Here is a 19,104-nt window from a genome sequence, read left to right as displayed (position 1 = left end):
CGAGGATAATACCCATTTTTTTCAATTTATCATCTTAATATGCTTCCATCATTCTGCAACTTGTTACGTAAACAACTTTTTCTCGCTTATTGGGTAAGTGTTTTACTTTACATGCATGATTAACAATCCCCGAACATCCTATAGCAATAGTGACCTCCCCCCCCACTAGGAGCTTGTTTAGATGGGTTCTATCACGCACTGTTATCCCCCTCGTAAAATCAGTGCTGTAGCAGTAGACGACAAACAGACTCTCATTATGTGTTGTGGATCATGGTTGTTATAGAGAGCGGTTAGTGAAAGATACTCTCAATTTTCTCGGAATTCGCAACTGAAATCATTTGCGTAATGATTCTTACCACACTGCATAATTCAATGCATGAAAGCAGGCCTTTTCGTTAAAGATTGTCCAAGTATCAAACAGCAGTTGAGTCAGTCGTCGGGTGTAGACGCATTTTTAAGCGCTCCGTAGTTATTTCAAATTATTTATTTTTTTGAATGGCACTGCAGGTTGGCGTTTGCTAGGAACAAAAAAGGTTTGGCGCTCTGATTGGACAGAATATGACAATCGTCAGCAGCATCGTGCATCACAGCAAAAACCAAGGATAAGGCCCAAAAACGGATGAAAGCCAATAAATACAGAGGCCATAACAACAGTACCAATCGAAAAACAAACTTCATATTTTCAAAAAATCCCTCCAAGCACACCACAAGTAAAAATGTACGCGACAATATGAAAAACAATACCTCACAAAAATGGTTCAACTACAACGACAGCAACATGAAGCGCAGAAGCAATGGAGCGGTTTCTAATGGTCTTCCCTCCCTCCCAGATAAGCAACGTAGGATCAAATTTCAGAGAGGCGAAATTCTTAATCCATATCCTGTCGATGATGGATTCCCTTCGTGCTCAACCTCTAGTTCGAACTGGTTGTTTGGTCCTGCCTTAAGAAACTCCTTTTCGCAGCATTGCTCCTCGTGCTCCTGTGAAAAAACGTGTTTTCGATCAACTTGACGCAGTCTTCAGACGTAGACCCTGACGATCCGATCGTGGCTGATGAACAACCAGTTAGTAATATTTTAAATAATGACAATGTATCTAATAATAGATCTGAACTTTCAAATAGTGTTATGCAAAGGGATGTGTTACCATCAACTTCTTCAGAAGCAAATGCTACCGAAATTTTAGTATATTGCCAAAATTTTAATCGCATGAAGAATGCATCTAAAATGAACGAAATTTGTAAAAGAATTGTAACTTCATCCTTTTCAGTTGTTTTGGGCACTGAAACTAGTTGGAATGAAAAAAATAAAAGCGAAGATGTTTTTGGTAATAGTTTTAATGTACCGTCAAGCTACCATTCACCGTGCATTTAAGAAAAATCTGCATTTCAAAAAAATATATAACTTATCCAAATGATTTGAAGAGTACTAGAATACCACTACATAGCGTGCAATTATATCATTATTCAGGGAAAAATCTAAAACTAGTGATGCATAACAAAAAATTACTTAAAAATTATGTTTGAAAATGTCATGTTAAGGTCGCCTCACACCGTTCTATGTCACCATTTATCGTGCACGCTAGTGCACCATTCACCGTGCATATAGTTTTGTTCATGATTTTATTTCGTATCTTGAAGAAACGTTGTTGATGGAGCAACTATGTTGCTAGTAGTGTGCGCACTCAGTTTTAAGAGTATTCCAATCTTCATTTACAATAAAAACCATAAAATGTTAAAAAATTGGCTGAATCATTATATTTTTATTAAAACCGTTATATGAGGATTGACTGTACTGTCCAAACCATTCCATATTCACTGAAAAACAGAATATGAAGTTGTTTAATCACGACATAACAATAAATCTAATATTACCGAATAATTCCATGCCTTTTAAACTAATGCACGGTAATAGGAACCATACATATTGCAAAGGGTCCATTCGCCGTACATTTGCGTTCTGACTAAGACACAATAAAAAATTCTAATTTGCATAAAATCTCATTGCTAATACGATTAACCCAAGATCGGTCGCATGCGTGTACTGAGTACACGCACCCTGAAAAAAGTTCGCTTATCATACACAGCTCGAGCGGGGTGGTGTCGGCAATGGTTGAATGCGCGACCGCTCTTGAGTTAAATACATCTTACTAATAGTATCCACAGTGAAAACTTGTTGAAATTTTAAAAAAATTCATGCTTTAAGGTAAAAATGAAAAATGTGATTTTTTTGCCGTTTCTACTAAGAGTGTTGAAAAATCTCATTATCGAAAAAAAAATCACATGATTTTGACTACATATTCTAGGTTTTCCAGAATGCTTTATGACTAAAACTACTTCATTTTATCAGTTTTATCTTATTTTGCTGACAAAAGAATAATTTGTGAAAATTGTATGGAAATTTTGTAGGATTTTGTATAAGTGCACGGTGAATGGAGGCCGCACGGTGACTGGTGACTTAACGGTATTCAGAGATGACCGAGATCTGGTCCAAAGAATTCTGGTGGTGGAGTTCTCATCGCAATATCTACGAAATTCAATTCAGAATTAATTATTTCATCAAAACATAAAGAATTTGAACATGTGTGGGTGAAAGCACACATCGCCGGTGAAACACATATATTTGCTTCTGTGTATTTTCCGCCAGACCAAGCTTGCAAATCATCGTATGAAATTTTTTTTTCAAACTGCTGAAGAAATTGTATCCCAGTTATCTCCAGAATTCAAAGTGCATATCTACGGCGACTTCAATCAGCGTAATGCTGATTTTATTCGTGATTCCAAAAACGAAAGCATTCTGCTTCCGGTTGTCGGTGAAAGCGAATCGTTACAATTTATTTTTGACAAACCTGCATTTTTAGGTTTAAATCAAATAAATCATGTGAAAAATCGGCAAAACTGTTATTTGGACTTCTTATTCTCAAAAATTTTGGATGATTTCTGTGTGAATGAATCTCTTTGTCCACCATGGAAAAATTAAGCATTTCACACAGCTATTGAGTACTCAATTTTTGTTCACAATAATCACAATTTTGACAACTGTGACTTTGAGAATTTCTTTGAATATAAAAACGCTAATTATGACGGAATTAAACAAAAATTAAATAGAATAGATTGGCAATCCGTTTTGAAAAACCAAGGAGATTTAGAAGGTGCAGTGACGGATTTTTATTCAATTTTGTCGGAAATTATTCAGATGGAAGTTCAATAGTGGAACGTAGACGTCGTAGAAATGGGTCGAAAAATCCTGTTTGGATTAATAAGCAAATAACTAATTTAAAAAATCGTAAGCAAAAGGCTCATAAAATTTACAGGCAACAAAAATCTCGAGAAAGTTTAGAAAATTATTTGTATATTGTCAACCAACTTAATCAAGCAATATCCGCTGCACTTGAAGAGAACAACACAAAAATAGAAAATGATTTAAAATCTTGCCCTAGGAATTTCTTTAATTATGCTAAATCGAAGATGAAGTCTAACAATTTTCCATCTAAAAGGACATTGGATGATAGAGCAGCAGATAATCCAGATGGCATGAGCAATCTTTTTGCTACTTTTTTACAATACACTTTTACAAACTTTTCGGATAAAGATCGTGATTTTGAATATTTTTCTAGTTTTTCTGATTTTACAAGCGATATCGGTGTTAGTCTAATACTGGTATCAATATCATATATCTTGTTATGTGACATTCGCGTGAAAAAGTTCCAGGTTACAAACAACATATATTTTTTTCAGTTTTTGATTTGTTTGGACAGTTCTTGCGATTTAAATAATATTCATTCAGTTTCCACGTTATACCATAGAATTTAATGAAATAATTTGAAAAAAAAAACACTTTAAATAGCAGAAGCAGGCAAAGAAAATTTGTTTGAAGATCAAAAGCTTGTTCTTAAATTTCGATTTTATGATTAATAAGTGGATACAGACATTTTATATATTTGTTACATATTACTTGAATGCCCTCAAAGCGTTTTTCGAAGGTTAAATTTCTATCTAGCATGAGCCCTTTATTCTTAACATCATCTGATCAATTTATTGGAACCGCTCTCATCGAGACATGTCTACTTGAAGGTTTCGAATAAAGAGCTAATGGTTTATGTGGGAATATTGTAAGTTATAGAGTTTTGGAAGCATTAGGAGAAATCTTCCATTTTTGCAATGTATGAAGAAAAAATATCTGATGGCAGGCTTCGTAATTTGGCGGAGAGGCCTGTGTCATCCCTTTGGTACATAACTCTGGTAAGTCAGATGTGGAAATATTGTATAATGTTGGTATCAAAATGCTACCTTGGGGAACACCAGCTCTTACAGGAAGTCGTTCAGGCTTGGAGTTCTGATAATTAACCTGAAGTGTGCGATTTGATAGATTATTCTCGCAATGTATGTTGGAAAATTAAAGTTTTTTAATTTTATAAACAAGCTTTCATGTCGAACACTGTAGAATGCTTTTTCTATGTCTAGCAGAGCAAGACCAGTAGAATAGCTTTCAGATTGGTTGAAACGAATCAAATTTGTTACACATAGAAGTTGATGGAAAATCGAATGTCTATGTAGGAATTCGAATTATTCATTGGCAGAAATTGATTTGATGTGCCATCATTTTGTTCAAAATTACCGTTTTAGAAAGTTTATTGATGAAGGAAAGCAAGCTACATGGACGATTGTTAGAAGTTTCGGCAGGATTTTTGTCCGGTTTTAAAATTGGTAAAACATTGGTATTTTTCCATTTGTCAGGAACATATGCCAACTGAAAACATTTTTTAGATATATTAACCAAGAATGATAAGCTACTCTCTGGAAGTTTCTTGATGAGAATGTAAAACATTCCGGGCTTTCATATTTTTGATTTTTTATTGATGGTTCTCACATCTTCCAAATCAGTCTCCCAGGAATTTTCGAAAACGTTCTCTTGATTGAGAATAGTATCGAAGACCTGAGTAACTTGATTTTCAATTGGACTTGTCAATCTTACAGCGCGTTTTCAAACTGCATACCAAGTTTTTGAGGTTTTTCGCACGAAAGTGAACACTTTTTTGACGGTGATCGTACTAAACATAATCGAAGAGCGTAGTAGATTTGTCCATTTTCATCAATTGCGCATTTTGTCCACAAGTCGCCATTCCGACTGCTACCATCGCCCGCTGTGAATGCGATTATCCGTTTCCACAACATCCAGAAGCGGAACAGCAGGCGGTGCGACGCTTCCACTTGAGAGCCTCATGAGCAGTAGGTAGTTGCATCCAAGGCGGCGACGAATCGCTAAAACAAAAGCGAACGCCAACAAAAACAAAGGACTGCTCCACGTTGAGAGCGGATTTGGCGCGCGATCCACCGACGACTCGAAAGCCCCACACGTGATTTCCTATTCCAGTTCGCACTCTCACGCGTTTCGGTAATCTTTCGGACTTTAAAAGTTGGCGCAGATGCAAATTACGACGCGGTTAAGTACTGACGTGACAACCCCCATAAATGGGGAGAAACCGGTTCAAAAATTAATCACACCATCGAACGGGGCAATACCTACTTAGCACTTCGGTTTTATCGATATCGAGCACACAAAATTCGATTAAATTTTCCAATTTCTCGTCAATGACTCATCAATCCATTCGTCATACATACACAAAAACGCGCTTGCACAAGGGTGTTAACTGAACGTTCTCCATTTTCTTTTTTTCGACGTTTGATGAACTACGTTTTATTATCTGCATTCATCACGTATTAGACGCAGATATCGAATCGGATGTGCCTCATTAGAGGAAACGATTGCTGCTGCTGCTCCTCTCCCCAATAGGTAACTGTTTGAATTTGGGTGCTCTCTCGAATCCGGATTGTCTTCCAAAATTTCCCCCAACTTAATCACTCAAGAACAAAACTCACTTAGCGCATCGTAATCCAGTCGGGTCATGAAACGATCCTTTTGGCAGGCGAAATTCGATTGATTGAAACCACTGAAACCATTAAATTAGGACAATGTCTCCCTAAAAACTAGTGTCCATCGCAGGAAACGGGTGTTGCGCGCTTGCTAGTTGGTATGGTAACTAAACTCCTAAATATGATTGAGCAACAACGCACCAACGAGGAGCAAATTCAAAAAGTCCAAGACCCGATCAGAGATCGAAGCAGGCAGGCCAACACAACATCGTTTGCGCGTTTGGCTCTCTTCGTACATGGCTTTGGGTTCGGGCTTTGGTTGCTACAAAGGTAAACAAAAGGACTGGTATGCGATGCGGCGCGGCCTGCTTTGCCTCATGTCTGTCTCGCTTCGGTTTAGGGCGAAACCATCAGGCAATCGCACCAGGCTTGTGCTACGCTCAGACCGGGATATGATGGGATCGGCTGCTTCTGCTTTTTCTTGGTTTGCTTCGATGCAATAAAGGTATGCGATAGACAATTTAGTCATGCCAATATGAACGTTTTTGAAAACTCCTGGGAGACTGATTTGGAAGATGTGAGAACTGTTATTAAAAAAATAAAAAAGATGGAAGTCCCTGGAGATGATGGAATTTTCTACATTCTCATCGAGAAACTTCCAAAAAGTAGCTTATCATTAGTTGATATATTTAACAAATGTTTTCAGTTGGAAATCAGATAATCGAAACTTTGTCTTGCCGCATGTCATGACGAGTAGTCGTTCGGAATATCGCATACCATCACGATGTAAGGTCTCTCGATATGAATGCGTGATATTTTTTGTATGAATGGATTGTATGAAATGTACACACAGATGGGCAATGGGAAGATACGAGAGAGAGGGAGCGATGGGTGCTATGGTTGGCCTCAGGAGGGCGTAGGAAACGGGGTGGTGGGACGGAGTCGAAGACGGAATTGAGGAGAAAGAAGCAGAACGAGAAACATCATCATAATAGAAAGAGCATGAATACAAAAATGATTTCGAGTTCGAGTTGTGCGGGATTGATGGTCGGTAGGCAGCATTAGGAACTATGCTCTGGGAGACTATAGAGCTTACAGCTTGGTATGCTGGTTTGGGTGGTGGCGAACGTACGGAACCTACAGTTTCTGTAAAATGAACATGCGGTTGTTGGGTATGCTGCCAGTTTCATACAAGGCTGTCAGCGAGGTTACGGTGTATCGCTGGTAAAAGATGTTAACATTAGTAGGGTACTGCACTGTTTTTGGTTGTTAATAAGTTTTATACTGTTAAATTTCATATGAAAAACAAATTTCCAGCTCTCTTGAATAACATGTTTTTGCACACATACTTAATTTTTCGATAAGCAGAGTTGAGATTTGAGAACATTGATCATAAGTTTTGTCTTCTTATTTATTTCTATGTTATATTCAAGATTTGAGTTCAAAGACCGATCAATGTTATCCAAGATCTAAATGAAGTGTAGGTCATAGGGCCTATAAACATAATCAGTGAGCTAAAGAAAGTTTTTAGGTAAGGTATATAATTATACTGGATTATATAGGTATGCTATGTCAAGTTATTTTTGTCAAATACTGATAAATTCAAGCCTATAATTTCGCTAAAATAAAACATGTTCTATTGGTCTGTTTTGGTATAACTCATTAAGAATCTTCAAGGAGTTGCTTGTTACGCTTGTAGATCAAAAGACCTGCATTCAAAGTAGTTCGATGAAAAATACGTAGTCGAAACCAAAACATTATTTAACATAATTATGAAAATCCATATGAAAGTAAACTTTATTTTTTTTTAATATTACTGGTTACGTTTGTTGATCATAGTCCTGTACTCTTTGGAATCCTTGGTTAACCCTAGAAAGATATTGGACTCTAAACTAATAGGGGAAGAGCACCAATTTTCGAGCCAGTACTAGACTTCGACCAATCCATGTGATTTTGGCCTACTTTGTTTGTCGAGTGTGGTTGAGTATAAACTTCATTCATAAACGTCCAAGAGATCTTTGGTTGAGCTTTTAGATTCGAACGGCTTCACTCAAACATATTGTATTGAACCTGTTTGGATATGAACCTTATTAATTACCGTGATCACTAAAATTATCAGGCCAGGTAAAACTATCGGCTGCTAAATTTGAGTATTTTGGATATATTTGATTATTGTGCTGAAACTCAGTTCATAAAAATTCAATAATAAATTTTTAAAGTTTTGATTCCATTCCATTTGGGTGGTAAATGACTGGACAATGCGTACCATTGGTACTTCGCGTACCTGCAGGCAGTGTTGTGAAAAACTCAATTTCTCACAACTCACGCTTGAGATTTTTCATGTGTGAGTTGTCAATCATGTAACTCAGCAGTCAAAAAATCATGGATGAGTTGGCTCACCTGTTTAACTCATTGTCTCATATTTCCACAGTTTACTCACACACGGCAATAATTTCTTGTTAGTCTGGTAAAATTATTTTAATCCTTTCTAACGTAAACAACAACATTCGGGTTTCACGAACTTTTGCCGGGTTTTGCGATTGAATCATTTTTTACGGTTTGAGTTGATTGAGTTGATTTTGCATCAAAATCTCAAGCGTGAGATTTGCGAAGCAGATCTCTAATGAGTTTGCTCTCACGGGAGAGCGTATTGATTGAGATTTTGAGTGTGAGTCTATCAACACTGCCTGCAGGTATAAAATAGATCCCATTTGTGGTCCTTAGCCTCTTGTCCAGTAACTCCTATCCCAACCTCCCCGTGGTGCCGCCTGGGGTACGAGTAACCGTAGGGAATATCGGGTAACCAACCCTGGTGGAACCATGGTCGTATGCTGACAGGGAAGGGGGGCTCCTCTCTTCTGAGGGTGTAGCTTATCAGAGCGTCTGTTCTCCATGTTAGGAGCGGCTGATCATCGTCCTAGTGCCAGCGTGGGAATCTAAACAATGCTGTGCACGATGATCCTCCGGCGAGACAGGGGGTTGGTGCAAGCCTTACAAGCCAGCCGTAAAAATCATCAGTACAGGAAGCATACAATGTAAATTCGGACCGGAACAATCGGCATAGACCCAGGCATCGAAAACGGACTGACGATTGGAAACTCGGATCATGGAACTGTAAGTCTCTCAATTTCTTGGAAAGTGCCCACATTCTTTCCGAATTATTGAGGGTCCGCAAGTTCGACATCGTAGCGCTGTAGGAGGTTTACTGGAAAGAATTGACGGTACATACTTATAGGGATGGTTATACCATCTACCAGAGCTGCGGCAACAGACATGAGCTGGGCACAGCTTTTATCGTGAGGGGGGAGATGCAAAGGCGCGTGGTTGGGTGGTGGCCAATCGACAACAGAATGTGCAAGTTGAGGATCAAAGGCCGTTTCTTCAATATCAGCATAATCAACGTGCACAGTTATCGGAGATCTCAATTCTCAGGTTGGCCAGGAGGAGGAATTTAGACCGATTATAGGGAAGTTCAGCGCTCACCAGCTTACGAACGAAAACGGCCTTAGACTGATTGATTTCGCCGCCTCCAAAAACATGGCCATACGTAGTACCTACTTCCAGCACAGCCTCCCGTATCGGTACACCGAAGATCACCTCAACAGACTGAATCGCAAATCGACCACGTTTTGATTGATGGAAGGCACTTCTCGGACATTATCGACGTCAGAACCTATCGCGGCGCAAACACCGATTCGGACCACTACCTTGTGACGGTTAAAGTGCGTCAACGACTCTCCGTTGTGAACAACATTCGGTAGCGACGCCCACCCTGGTACAATCTGGAACGACTCAAGCTACCCGAAGTCGCAACTGATTACGCGCAAAGCCTTGAAGCAGCGTTGCCGGAAGAGGGAGAGCTCACCGAGGACTGCTGGAGTAGTCTCAAAGCAGTCATAAACAACGCAGCGGAAGGTGCCATTGGGTTCGTGGAAGCAAATCGACGGAACGGTTGGTTCGACGAGAAGTGTCAGACGGTTTTGGACGAGAAGAATGCAGCGCGGGCGATGATGCTGCAGCAAGGCACCCGTCAAAACATGGAACGATACAAACAGAAGCGAGACAGCAAACCCATCTATTCCGGGATAAAAAGCGCCGCCTGGAAGAGTTGGAGTGCGAAGAGATGGAGCAGCTGTATCGTTCTCAAGAAACACGTAAGTTCTACAAGAAACTAAATGCATCCCGCAAAGGCTTTGTGCCGCGAGCCGAAATGTGCCGGGATAAGGATGGAGGTATCTTGACGAACGAACGTGAGGTGATTGAAAGGTGGAAGCAGCACTACGATGAACACCTAAACGGCGCAGAGGAGGAAGATCAAGACAGCAGGAGGAATGGCTTCATCAATACGGCGGATGAGGGAGACGTGCCAACTCCCACAATAGGTGAAGTTAAGGATGCTATCAAACAGCTCAAGAACAACAAAGCAGCTGGAAAGCATGGTATTGGAGCGATACTTATTAAAATAGGCCCGGACAGGTTGGCCACTTGTCTGCACCGATTGATAGCCAGGATCTGGGATACAGAACAGCTACCGGAGGAGTGGAAGGAGGGAATAATATACCCAATATACAAAAAGGGTGACAAGTTAGAATGTGAGAACTATCGAGCGATCACCATTCTTAATGCAGCCTATAAAGTGCTTTCCCAGATCATCTTCCGCCGTCTATCGCCACTGGTAAGCAGATTTGTGGGAAGTTATCAAGCCGGTTTTGTGGACGGGCGATCGACTGGTGCGGCAGATCCTCCAAAAGTGTCGCGAATATCAAGTCCCTACGCACCACCTATTCATCGATTTCGAAGTGGCCTATGATATCGTCGACCGCGAAGAGCTATGGAAGATTATGGACGAGAATGGTTTTCCCGGGAAACTGACTAGACTGATCAAAGCAACGATGGATAGTGTACAGTGCTGTGTGAAGATATCGGGTGCATTATCGGACCCGTTTGAAACACGCAAAGGACTTCGACAAGGCGATGGTCTTTCCTGCCTCCTGTTCAATATTGCGCTAGAAGGTGTTATGAAACGGGCGGGCTTCAACATGCGGGGCACGATCTTCAATAAATCCAGCCATCATTTGTTTCGCTGACGACGTGTACATTGTCGGAAGAACGTTCCAGTACAGTATACCAAGCTGAAACGTGAAGCAGATCGGGTTGGATTGAAGGTAAATACGTCGAAGACGAAATATGCTGGCTGGAGGAACCGAGTGCGATAGAGCTCGCATAGGCAGACGCGTGACGATCGACGGGGATGAGTTCGAGGTGGTGGACGAATTTGTCTACCTCGGATCATTGATAACGTCGGATAACAACTGCAGCAGAGAAATTCGAAGACGTTCTTCTTCTTTCTGGCGTTACGTCCCCACTGGGACAGAGCCTGCTTCTCAGCTTCTTATGAGCACTTCCACAGTTATTAACTGAGAGCTTACTATGCCAATGACCAATTTTGCATGTGTATATCGTGTGGCAGGTACGAAGATACTCTATGCCCTGGGAAGTCGAGAAAATTTCCAACCCGAAAAGATCCTCGACCAGTGGGATTCGAACCCACGACCCTCAGCTTGGTCTTACTGAATAGCTGCGCGTTTACCGCTACGGCTATTTGGGCCCTAAATTCGAAGACGTATCATTGCCGGAAGTCGTGCTTACTATGGACTCCACAAGACCTTGCGGTCTGGTAAACTTCACTTCCGTACTAAGTGTACCATGTACAAGACGCTTATAAGACCGGTAGTCCTCTACTGGCATGAGACGTGGACAATGCTCGAAGAGGACCTGCAAGCGCTAGGAGTTTTCGAACGACGTGTGCTTAGGACGATCTTCGGTGGAGTATGTGAGAACGGCGTATGGAGGAGAAGAATGTACCATGAGCTTGCGCAACTCTACGGTGAACCCAGTATCACGAAGCTGGAAGGGTACGATGGGCGGGACACGTTGTGAGAATGCCGGACAACAATCCCGCAAAAATGGTGTTCAACTCAAATCCGGCCGGTACAAGACGAAGGGGAGCGCAACGAGCTAGGTGGTTTGACCAAGTGGAGCAGGTTGGAAGTGTGGGGCGATCGAGGAATTGGAGGTTAGCAGCCATGGATCGAGTTAGTTGGCGTAACATTGTAACATTGTCTTGAAGGACGTAGAGCCAGCAAAAGTAAAGTAAGTATTCCATTGAGAATCCTGGAAGAAAGGTAGAGAATCCTAGAAAATTTCTGATTAATCCTCTTAGGGATCTATCCTCAAAGAATTCTCATCAGAATCCTCTCAAGGTTCTTATTGGATTCCTCGCATTATTCACATAAGGGGCTGGCCATTTAATACTTAAGACAATTTTCTAGATTTTCAAATCTCTTCTACCTCCATGATAAGATTCTTTGTATGAAAACCAAAAATTTAATGTACGGCGGGTAAGATATCTCAAATGGTTTATGGGGATGAAAGGGACATCCCCATAAACCATTACGTTATTAATTAACGGCCCCATACAATTTTTTGCAGGATTCCCTTCGATTTTATCTCAGGATTCGCATCAGAATCTATGCATGAATCTGGCAAGATTCTCGTCAAAATCATCGCAGGATTCGCATAAGATTTCTTGCAGTAATCACATCAGATTACTCACAGGATTCTTATTAAAATCCTCTCAGGCTTCTTTTAAGAATTCTCTCAGGACTCTCATCAGATTTCTCTTAGGGTTCTCAACAGAATCTTCTTAGAATTCTCTTCAGAATCCTATCTAAGGTTCACATCAAAATCCTCACAGGTATTTCATCAGCATCCTCTCGGAATTAACATCAGAATCGTCTTAAATGTTTTATGAAAAAAAAAGTTGAAAAATCTTATTTTTATTCGAAGATTCTCACAAAAATTCTCTAAGAGTTCTTATCCGAGTCCTCATAGAATTCTCATTAGTATCCCTTAAAACCACCTATTCTATCAGCATCCTCTCAGAATTCATATTAGATTCATCTAACAGTTTTCAATCGAATTTGAAAAAAAAAGTCTTTTAAATTAGAAGACTCGCATTAGAATCTTCTCAGAATTCTCAACAGAATCCTCTCAAGATTCTCATCAAAAATCCTCTCATCATGATTTTTTTGTTTTGCGGATATCTCAGGATCCTGGCCATTTAGAAAGATGGCGCCTTCGGCAAAGTTGTTCAGTAGCTCAATGACTATCATTATAAACGCTATGAGGTTCAAAATTTTGCCACCAGGCGGCGCTAGTGAGCATGAAAATTTTGATTTGCGGGTATCTCAGGATGCTGGCCATTTAAAAAGATGGCGCCTTTGGCAAATTTGTTCAGTAGCTCAAGCGCTATCATTATACAAGTTATGAGATTCAAAATTTTGCTACCAGGCGGCGCTAGTGAGCATAGAATTTTGGTTTTCCGGATAGCTCTGGATTACGACTATTCAAAAAGGTGGCGTCTTCGGCAAAGTTGTTCATCAGCTCAAGGACTATCATTATAAAAGCTATAAGATTCAAAATTTTGCCACCAGGCGACGCTAGTGAGCATGAAACTTTTGTTTTGCGGATATATTAGGATCATGACTACATAGACATGGCGTCTTGGGCAAAGTTGAGCTACTCAACAAGTTTACCGAAGACTCCATCTTTCTTAGTAGTCAGGATCCTGAAATATCCGCAAAACGAAAGTTTCATACTCACTAGCGCCGCCTGGTGGCAACATTTTCAATCTCATGGCTTTTATAATGATAGCACTTGACCTACTGGACAACTTTGCCGAAGACGAGTCGCTTTCGGCTCCAAATTCAAATTTAAAACACGTTAATTTACAATTTATCGTTAACTTTGCAGTAGGATTTATTAGCGATTGCTTGATTTTTTTTTTATTTTTATAATTTCTTTATTAGTATCATTCCAAACATTACATTCATTTCTTATATCTAGGTGTTCTGTGTTATTAGACAACACTATCTCCTAATTTGGTAAAACAAATTTAAGCTTTTATTAACATTTCGTTAACAACATATTACATTTCATTTGCCGTAGCAGTTCAGATTTTTTACAGGTGAGTTGATTTCACCTGCTTATAAGAGAAAAAACCACGCTTTGAATATTCGTAACCTAACTTAACCTAAACATATAACGCATTAATCGTGGCAATAGAAGATTGTAACGATTTTTGCCTGAAATTATTAATTATTTTATTTGACATTTGTTCCAATGTTTCAACATTGGATTTTCTATGTAACTCATTGGTTTTATACCAGGGAGGAAGCCTCAGAATCATTTTCATCATTTTATTGCTTGATTTTCTGATTCCAGGCACCCATTACGGGCACCCGGTTTCTCCAAAAATAACATGTCCTGTAACGCGTGAACGGCAAATGTGAGTCCTTGGCATGATAGGAAAACTAGTTCTACTAGTGATGGATATCGCCATTGTAAAAAACGTTCAAATCATGTGTAAAAGACTTTGCTATCGAACCAAGTCAATCCTTCACAGAATCACAAGTTTTACACGTCATTTCACCTTGCAATTCGACACGACAGATCCACGTTGAAAATAATTAGGGTCAAACGTGTGGATTATTTTCAGTGTAGCGCTTGAGCTGAACAACTTTGCCAAAGGCGCCATCTTTTTAAGTGGCCAGGATCCTGAGATATCCGCAAAACAAATGTTTCATGCTCACTAGCGCCGCCTGGTGTCAAAATTTTGAACCTCATAGCGTTTATAATGATAGTCCATGAGCTACTGAACAACTTTGTCGAAGACGCCATCTCTCTAAGAGGTCAGGACCCTGAGATATCCGCAAAACAAAAATTCTATGCTCACTAGCGCCGCCTGGTGGCAAAATTTTGAACCTCATAGCGTTTATAATGGTAGTCCTTGAGCTACTGAACAACTTTGCCAAAGGCGCCATCTTTCTAAATGGCCAGGATCCTGAGATATACACAAAACAAAAAATTCATGCTCACTAGCGCCGCCTGGTGTCAAAATTTTGAACCTCATAGCGTTTATAATGATAGTCCTTGAGCTAATGAACAACTTTGCCGAAGACGCCATCTTTCTAAGTGGTCAGGATCCTGAGATATCCGCGAAACAATAGTTGCATGCACACTTGTACTGCCTGGTGGCGCAATTTTACTTAAGCAGTGTTGCCAGCTACGAAAAAAATTTGAACCCTTCATGAAAAACTGTATTACAGTTGAAGAGTATTGCTATGTTGCTAAGCATTATATTTTTCTGTTCCGCTCAAGTTTGATGATTATGATCTTTACTTTATTCTTCTTAAACAGTGTTGCCAGCCACATGAACATTTGTGATTTGGCCGATTGTATGGCACGCAACACTTCCTTCGACTTTTGTGAACATTCGGTATCGTTATCTTTTAATTTTTTTGGTATTTGCAAATCACACCCCCATCAAATTGGCTCTTTTGATAACAATCGAGCAGTGTTGCCATCTTTTACCAAAATACGAGAACTTGAACGGCCATTTTGGAAAGTTCTCAACCCATGCTTCAACTTTGCCGAAGATCTCGAATAAGTATTTCCGCATCTAGACGTTGCATTTTTCAACAACATAATTATAACCCTGATGTTTTTTACGACCGATTTTTTTTACGACCCCCCGATAACGGTCGTAAAAAGAGGTTGGGGTGTACTATGAAGAAAATTGACTCCTTGCTTTAGAAAAATCTTGCTCGAATCTCTACAGCAAATTGATTGATTTTAGGCCCTATCATTCCACATTATTTGTATGTCCTTTTCCACTCAAATAAAGCTTGGCACTTACCTTTCGGGGTCAACTTGAAGATGTTCCGCAACCCGAGCAGGTTGATGTTCTGCTCGACCTTGCACGACTTCTTCAAATGGTGGATCATATAGTAGATGTGGTCGGTCTTGAACCCACACGGCACACATGTCAACATCAACTGACTACCACGTAACAGCATCGCAGCACTTCCCGGACGTCCATCTGAAACCGATCATAATTAGGTCATTGCGGTGTTCTCCAATATTCAACGACCAGTTAACCTACCTTCACCTTTGATGGTCTGCTGCAGGTTCAACGGACTGAGCGATCCGCCACCACCAGAAGCGTTCTTCTCGCTGGAGATTAACAGCAAGTAGTCGAAACAGATCCGCCGGAAAATGTGCTTCTCCGACAGGCTGTGGATGCCGATCTTCTCCAGCGAGGTGGTGTAGTAGTTGCAGCAGTTGCACTTGATCTGCACGTTGTCCGGGTGCGGTTGGCTACCCTCGCAGTCCCCGTTGAACTCTCGCTCGACCAGTTCCGTTTTCGGCTCGAGCAGCAGCGTCAGGGGAGAACGCGAAATTTCACCAATGCTTGGCATTTCTTCGTACGGAAATTTCGTTTCCTCCGGCAGCGGGAAGATCATCGAGAGTTTCTTGAACAGCTCCGGCCCGCAGAATTGTTTCAGCTTGCCGATGGCCTTGTCCCGTCCTTCGAGCAGATGAATCATCAGATCAAGTCGCTTCAGGTGCGCTTCCGTCTTGAGATGGCGTTCGAGGTCGTGTTTGTCCACGGTTGGCGAACGGAAGCCGCACAGAAGACACTCGCAGCTGGCCGCCGCGATCACTATACTATCCATTGCAATGTTCGAGGTGAGGCGATCCTTGATCACGTGCTTCTTCAGCTCTTCCAGGTTGTTGGTGTCGAAGTCCGAGCAGATCAGACAGGTGTAGTAAGTCGATGGGTCCAGTGTGAGTCTGATCGGAGGTTCGAAGTGGAGCGGGTTCTTGTCTTCGTCCAGCTGTTGCTGGAAGTCGAGGGGGGCGGAGGCGTTGCGTTCGGGATCACTGCTGGTGGAGAAGGGGGAGGGGTTGTTCAGGAAGAGGGATTCTGGGGTGGGTGTGCTGTTGGCGGTGCTGACTGGGGTGGGGTCGATGGGAGCGAAGGGGGACGTTGGGATGGATAGGGATTTGAGGGAGCTGTTGGTGTAGTCTTCAACGCGGTTCAGCGGGTTGTCCTCTTTGAGGGCGTTTAGGTTGAGGGCGCTCAGATAGTCGAGTCCTTCCGGCGAAGACATGTTTTGGAGGTTCTTCAGTTGACTGTAGCTCGATTGCAGAGAATTCAGATTGCTGATATGTTTCTCGCTAGTCATATGAATTCTGAGATTTCGAGCTATGTTGGTGTCGTAGTTGCAGATGTCACACTTGAAGAAGGACTTCGGCCGGTTGGCATCGTAGTTGGGTTGGTGAGTTTCCTTGACCTGCTGCTGGGTGAGCTTTGTGGTAAGGGACAATGGCGAGGTGGCTTGCATGTATTGGTTGCGAGACGTGTTAACCTTCTCGTTCGGCTGAAGGGTTGCAAGATTCAGGAAGTTCTGGTTACCCTTGTTCATCATCCCGTTCAGATCTTGCATGTTATTCAGATGTTTGTCGCTTTGCATATGAATAGACAGGTTACCCTTCGTGGTGGTGGAATAGTTACAAATGTCGCAACGGTACGGCTTGTAGCCACAGGTGTAGGATTCGCCCCTAGCCAGACGGGGATGTTGTTGACCGGCCAGGCAGTAACTGCAGGCTGTCTCTCCGTCTGGATGCTTCTCCCGCATGTGAATTTCCAGCGTTTCCTGGTACTTGTAGTGCCAATTGCACTGGGGACATTTGAGCGTTTTGCAGGAATTCCTCGTGGAAATATTTGGTGCGAAGGAATTGCCGCGGAACGCTCCCGTCGGTTCAGTCTCCAATTTTTTAACGCTTATCTGGTGCTCAGGCTTGAGTTCTTCTTTGAGCGTATCCAGGCCCTCCGGTCGGAAGTTGTTGGCAGCCATCAACTGCTTGTAAAGATCCATTGCATTGTACTTTTTGGCCAGGTGAAAATCGCTAGTTCCATCAACGCCCGTACCGGCAGCTGCGGCTTTGGCGGCTGCTGCTGCCAGTGGATTCGAGTTCATCAACTCCAGGAACTTGTTCTGCTTGCTGTACAGATTTTCCGCAGCCGACAGCATTTTTTGCTGAGTCAGAAAATCTGCCAACGCTTTACCGCTGGCTGCGTTCTTTTCTTCTTGCGCCGCAGCCGCGGCTGCAGCTGCTGCCGCAACCGCTACACTTTCGTTCATGGCGTTGTTGTACTTTTCGGCGGCCAGCTTCCAACTCGCCTGCAGCTTGTTGTCCATGTCGTAGAGCATACTGCTGGGGGTGAGTTTCGGGAAGCCGCCGTCGAAGTTGATGGAACCGGGGCTTTTGTCCGGCGTTTGTAATTGCGGCGATAGCTGTTGCTGTTGTTGGTGTTGTTGTTGCTGCTGATGTTGTTGCAGCTGCACCGCCTGTTGTTGTTGTTGAAGTGACTGCTGTTGCTGTGGAGATGTTTGTTGACTTCCGCCATTGCTGTTGATACCGCTCCCACTCCTCATCCGCTCTTCACTATCCATCATCGTCGTCTTAATGCTAGTGCTAGTGTTGATGCTGATGTTGTTGTTGTTGTTGGTGCTGTTGGCTGAAGATTTCTCTTCGAAAGGAACCAGGAAGTAAAACTGCCTCTCCGTGTTGGTCTGGATGATGGCGCTGCTGTAGTTCTTCTCGAGCAACATTCGCTCGTAGTCGTTCAGGGTGAGACTGTGCTCCATCTTGGCGTGGGCGATGAAGGACCGGCAAGTGCCGAAGCTGAGCTTGCAGCTGAAGCACATCAGAATAGCCTTGTGGCCAGCTTGTGTCGATGCGGTCGAAGTAGGCGACGACGAGCTGAGATTCTGCGCCTGCTCTTCGCAAACCGAATCTCGCCCACCGTCGCTACCGCCAAGTGGCGACGAGGAAGTTTCTGACTTGTTGCCGGTGGTCTCCTTGCTGAACGAGACAATTCGGAAGGAATGAGTGCGAGGATTCGAATTGTTGTCGTTCTTAGGAGATGCCGCCGGGTCGATGATGCACGTGTTGTCCTGGCATATGATACGGCCCCGAAACCGTTCCACATCTTTCTGATACTCTGAGGGCAGCGACAGGGACAGTCCGGAGACAGGTGTGGAGGAGGCAGTGCACGCTGTGGCTGCAGTTGTTGCTGCTAGGGCCGCTGTCAGTGCTGCCGTGACTGTGGAATCTGTCGTTGGGGTCGCTGTCGTTGCCGTCTGCTGCAGGGGCGTCTTCAGGGTGCTGTGCGAGGCAGTCGATTTGGTGGACGGGCGTTTCTGTAATGGAAGCAATCTTTGAATAAACATCCTAAAAGCATTGGCGTACTAATAAAAATTTGCTCAGATTTTGTGTGAATCAAGCTTTCCTTGTAACCCATTGCCAAAATTAACTC

General features: G+C 42.3%; 1 protein-coding gene across 2 annotated transcripts in view; it reads right to left on the bottom strand.

Annotated features, from left to right (window-relative positions):
- Nucleotides 1-19,104, bottom strand: part of LOC5578495 (zinc finger protein 2) — a 77,526-nt gene that overhangs the window by 18,978 nt on the left and 39,444 nt on the right. For both annotated transcript variants that reach the window (XM_021838895.1, XM_021838896.1), the window contains exons 3-4: nucleotides 15,880-18,988; nucleotides 15,634-15,816 (exon numbers count right to left, since the gene is read on the bottom strand). In XM_021838895.1, the coding sequence (XP_021694587.1) occupies nucleotides 15,634-15,816; nucleotides 15,880-18,988 (3,292 nt within the window). The remainder of the gene's footprint in view (nucleotides 1-15,633; nucleotides 15,817-15,879; nucleotides 18,989-19,104) is intronic.

Source organism: Aedes aegypti, chromosome 1, assembly GCF_002204515.2.
Source record: "Aedes aegypti strain LVP_AGWG chromosome 1, AaegL5.0 Primary Assembly, whole genome shotgun sequence".
Taxonomy (NCBI): domain Eukaryota; kingdom Metazoa; phylum Arthropoda; class Insecta; order Diptera; family Culicidae; genus Aedes; species Aedes aegypti.
Note: the sequence above shows the minus strand (reverse complement) of the source record. Positions and strands in the feature narration are given on the sequence as shown.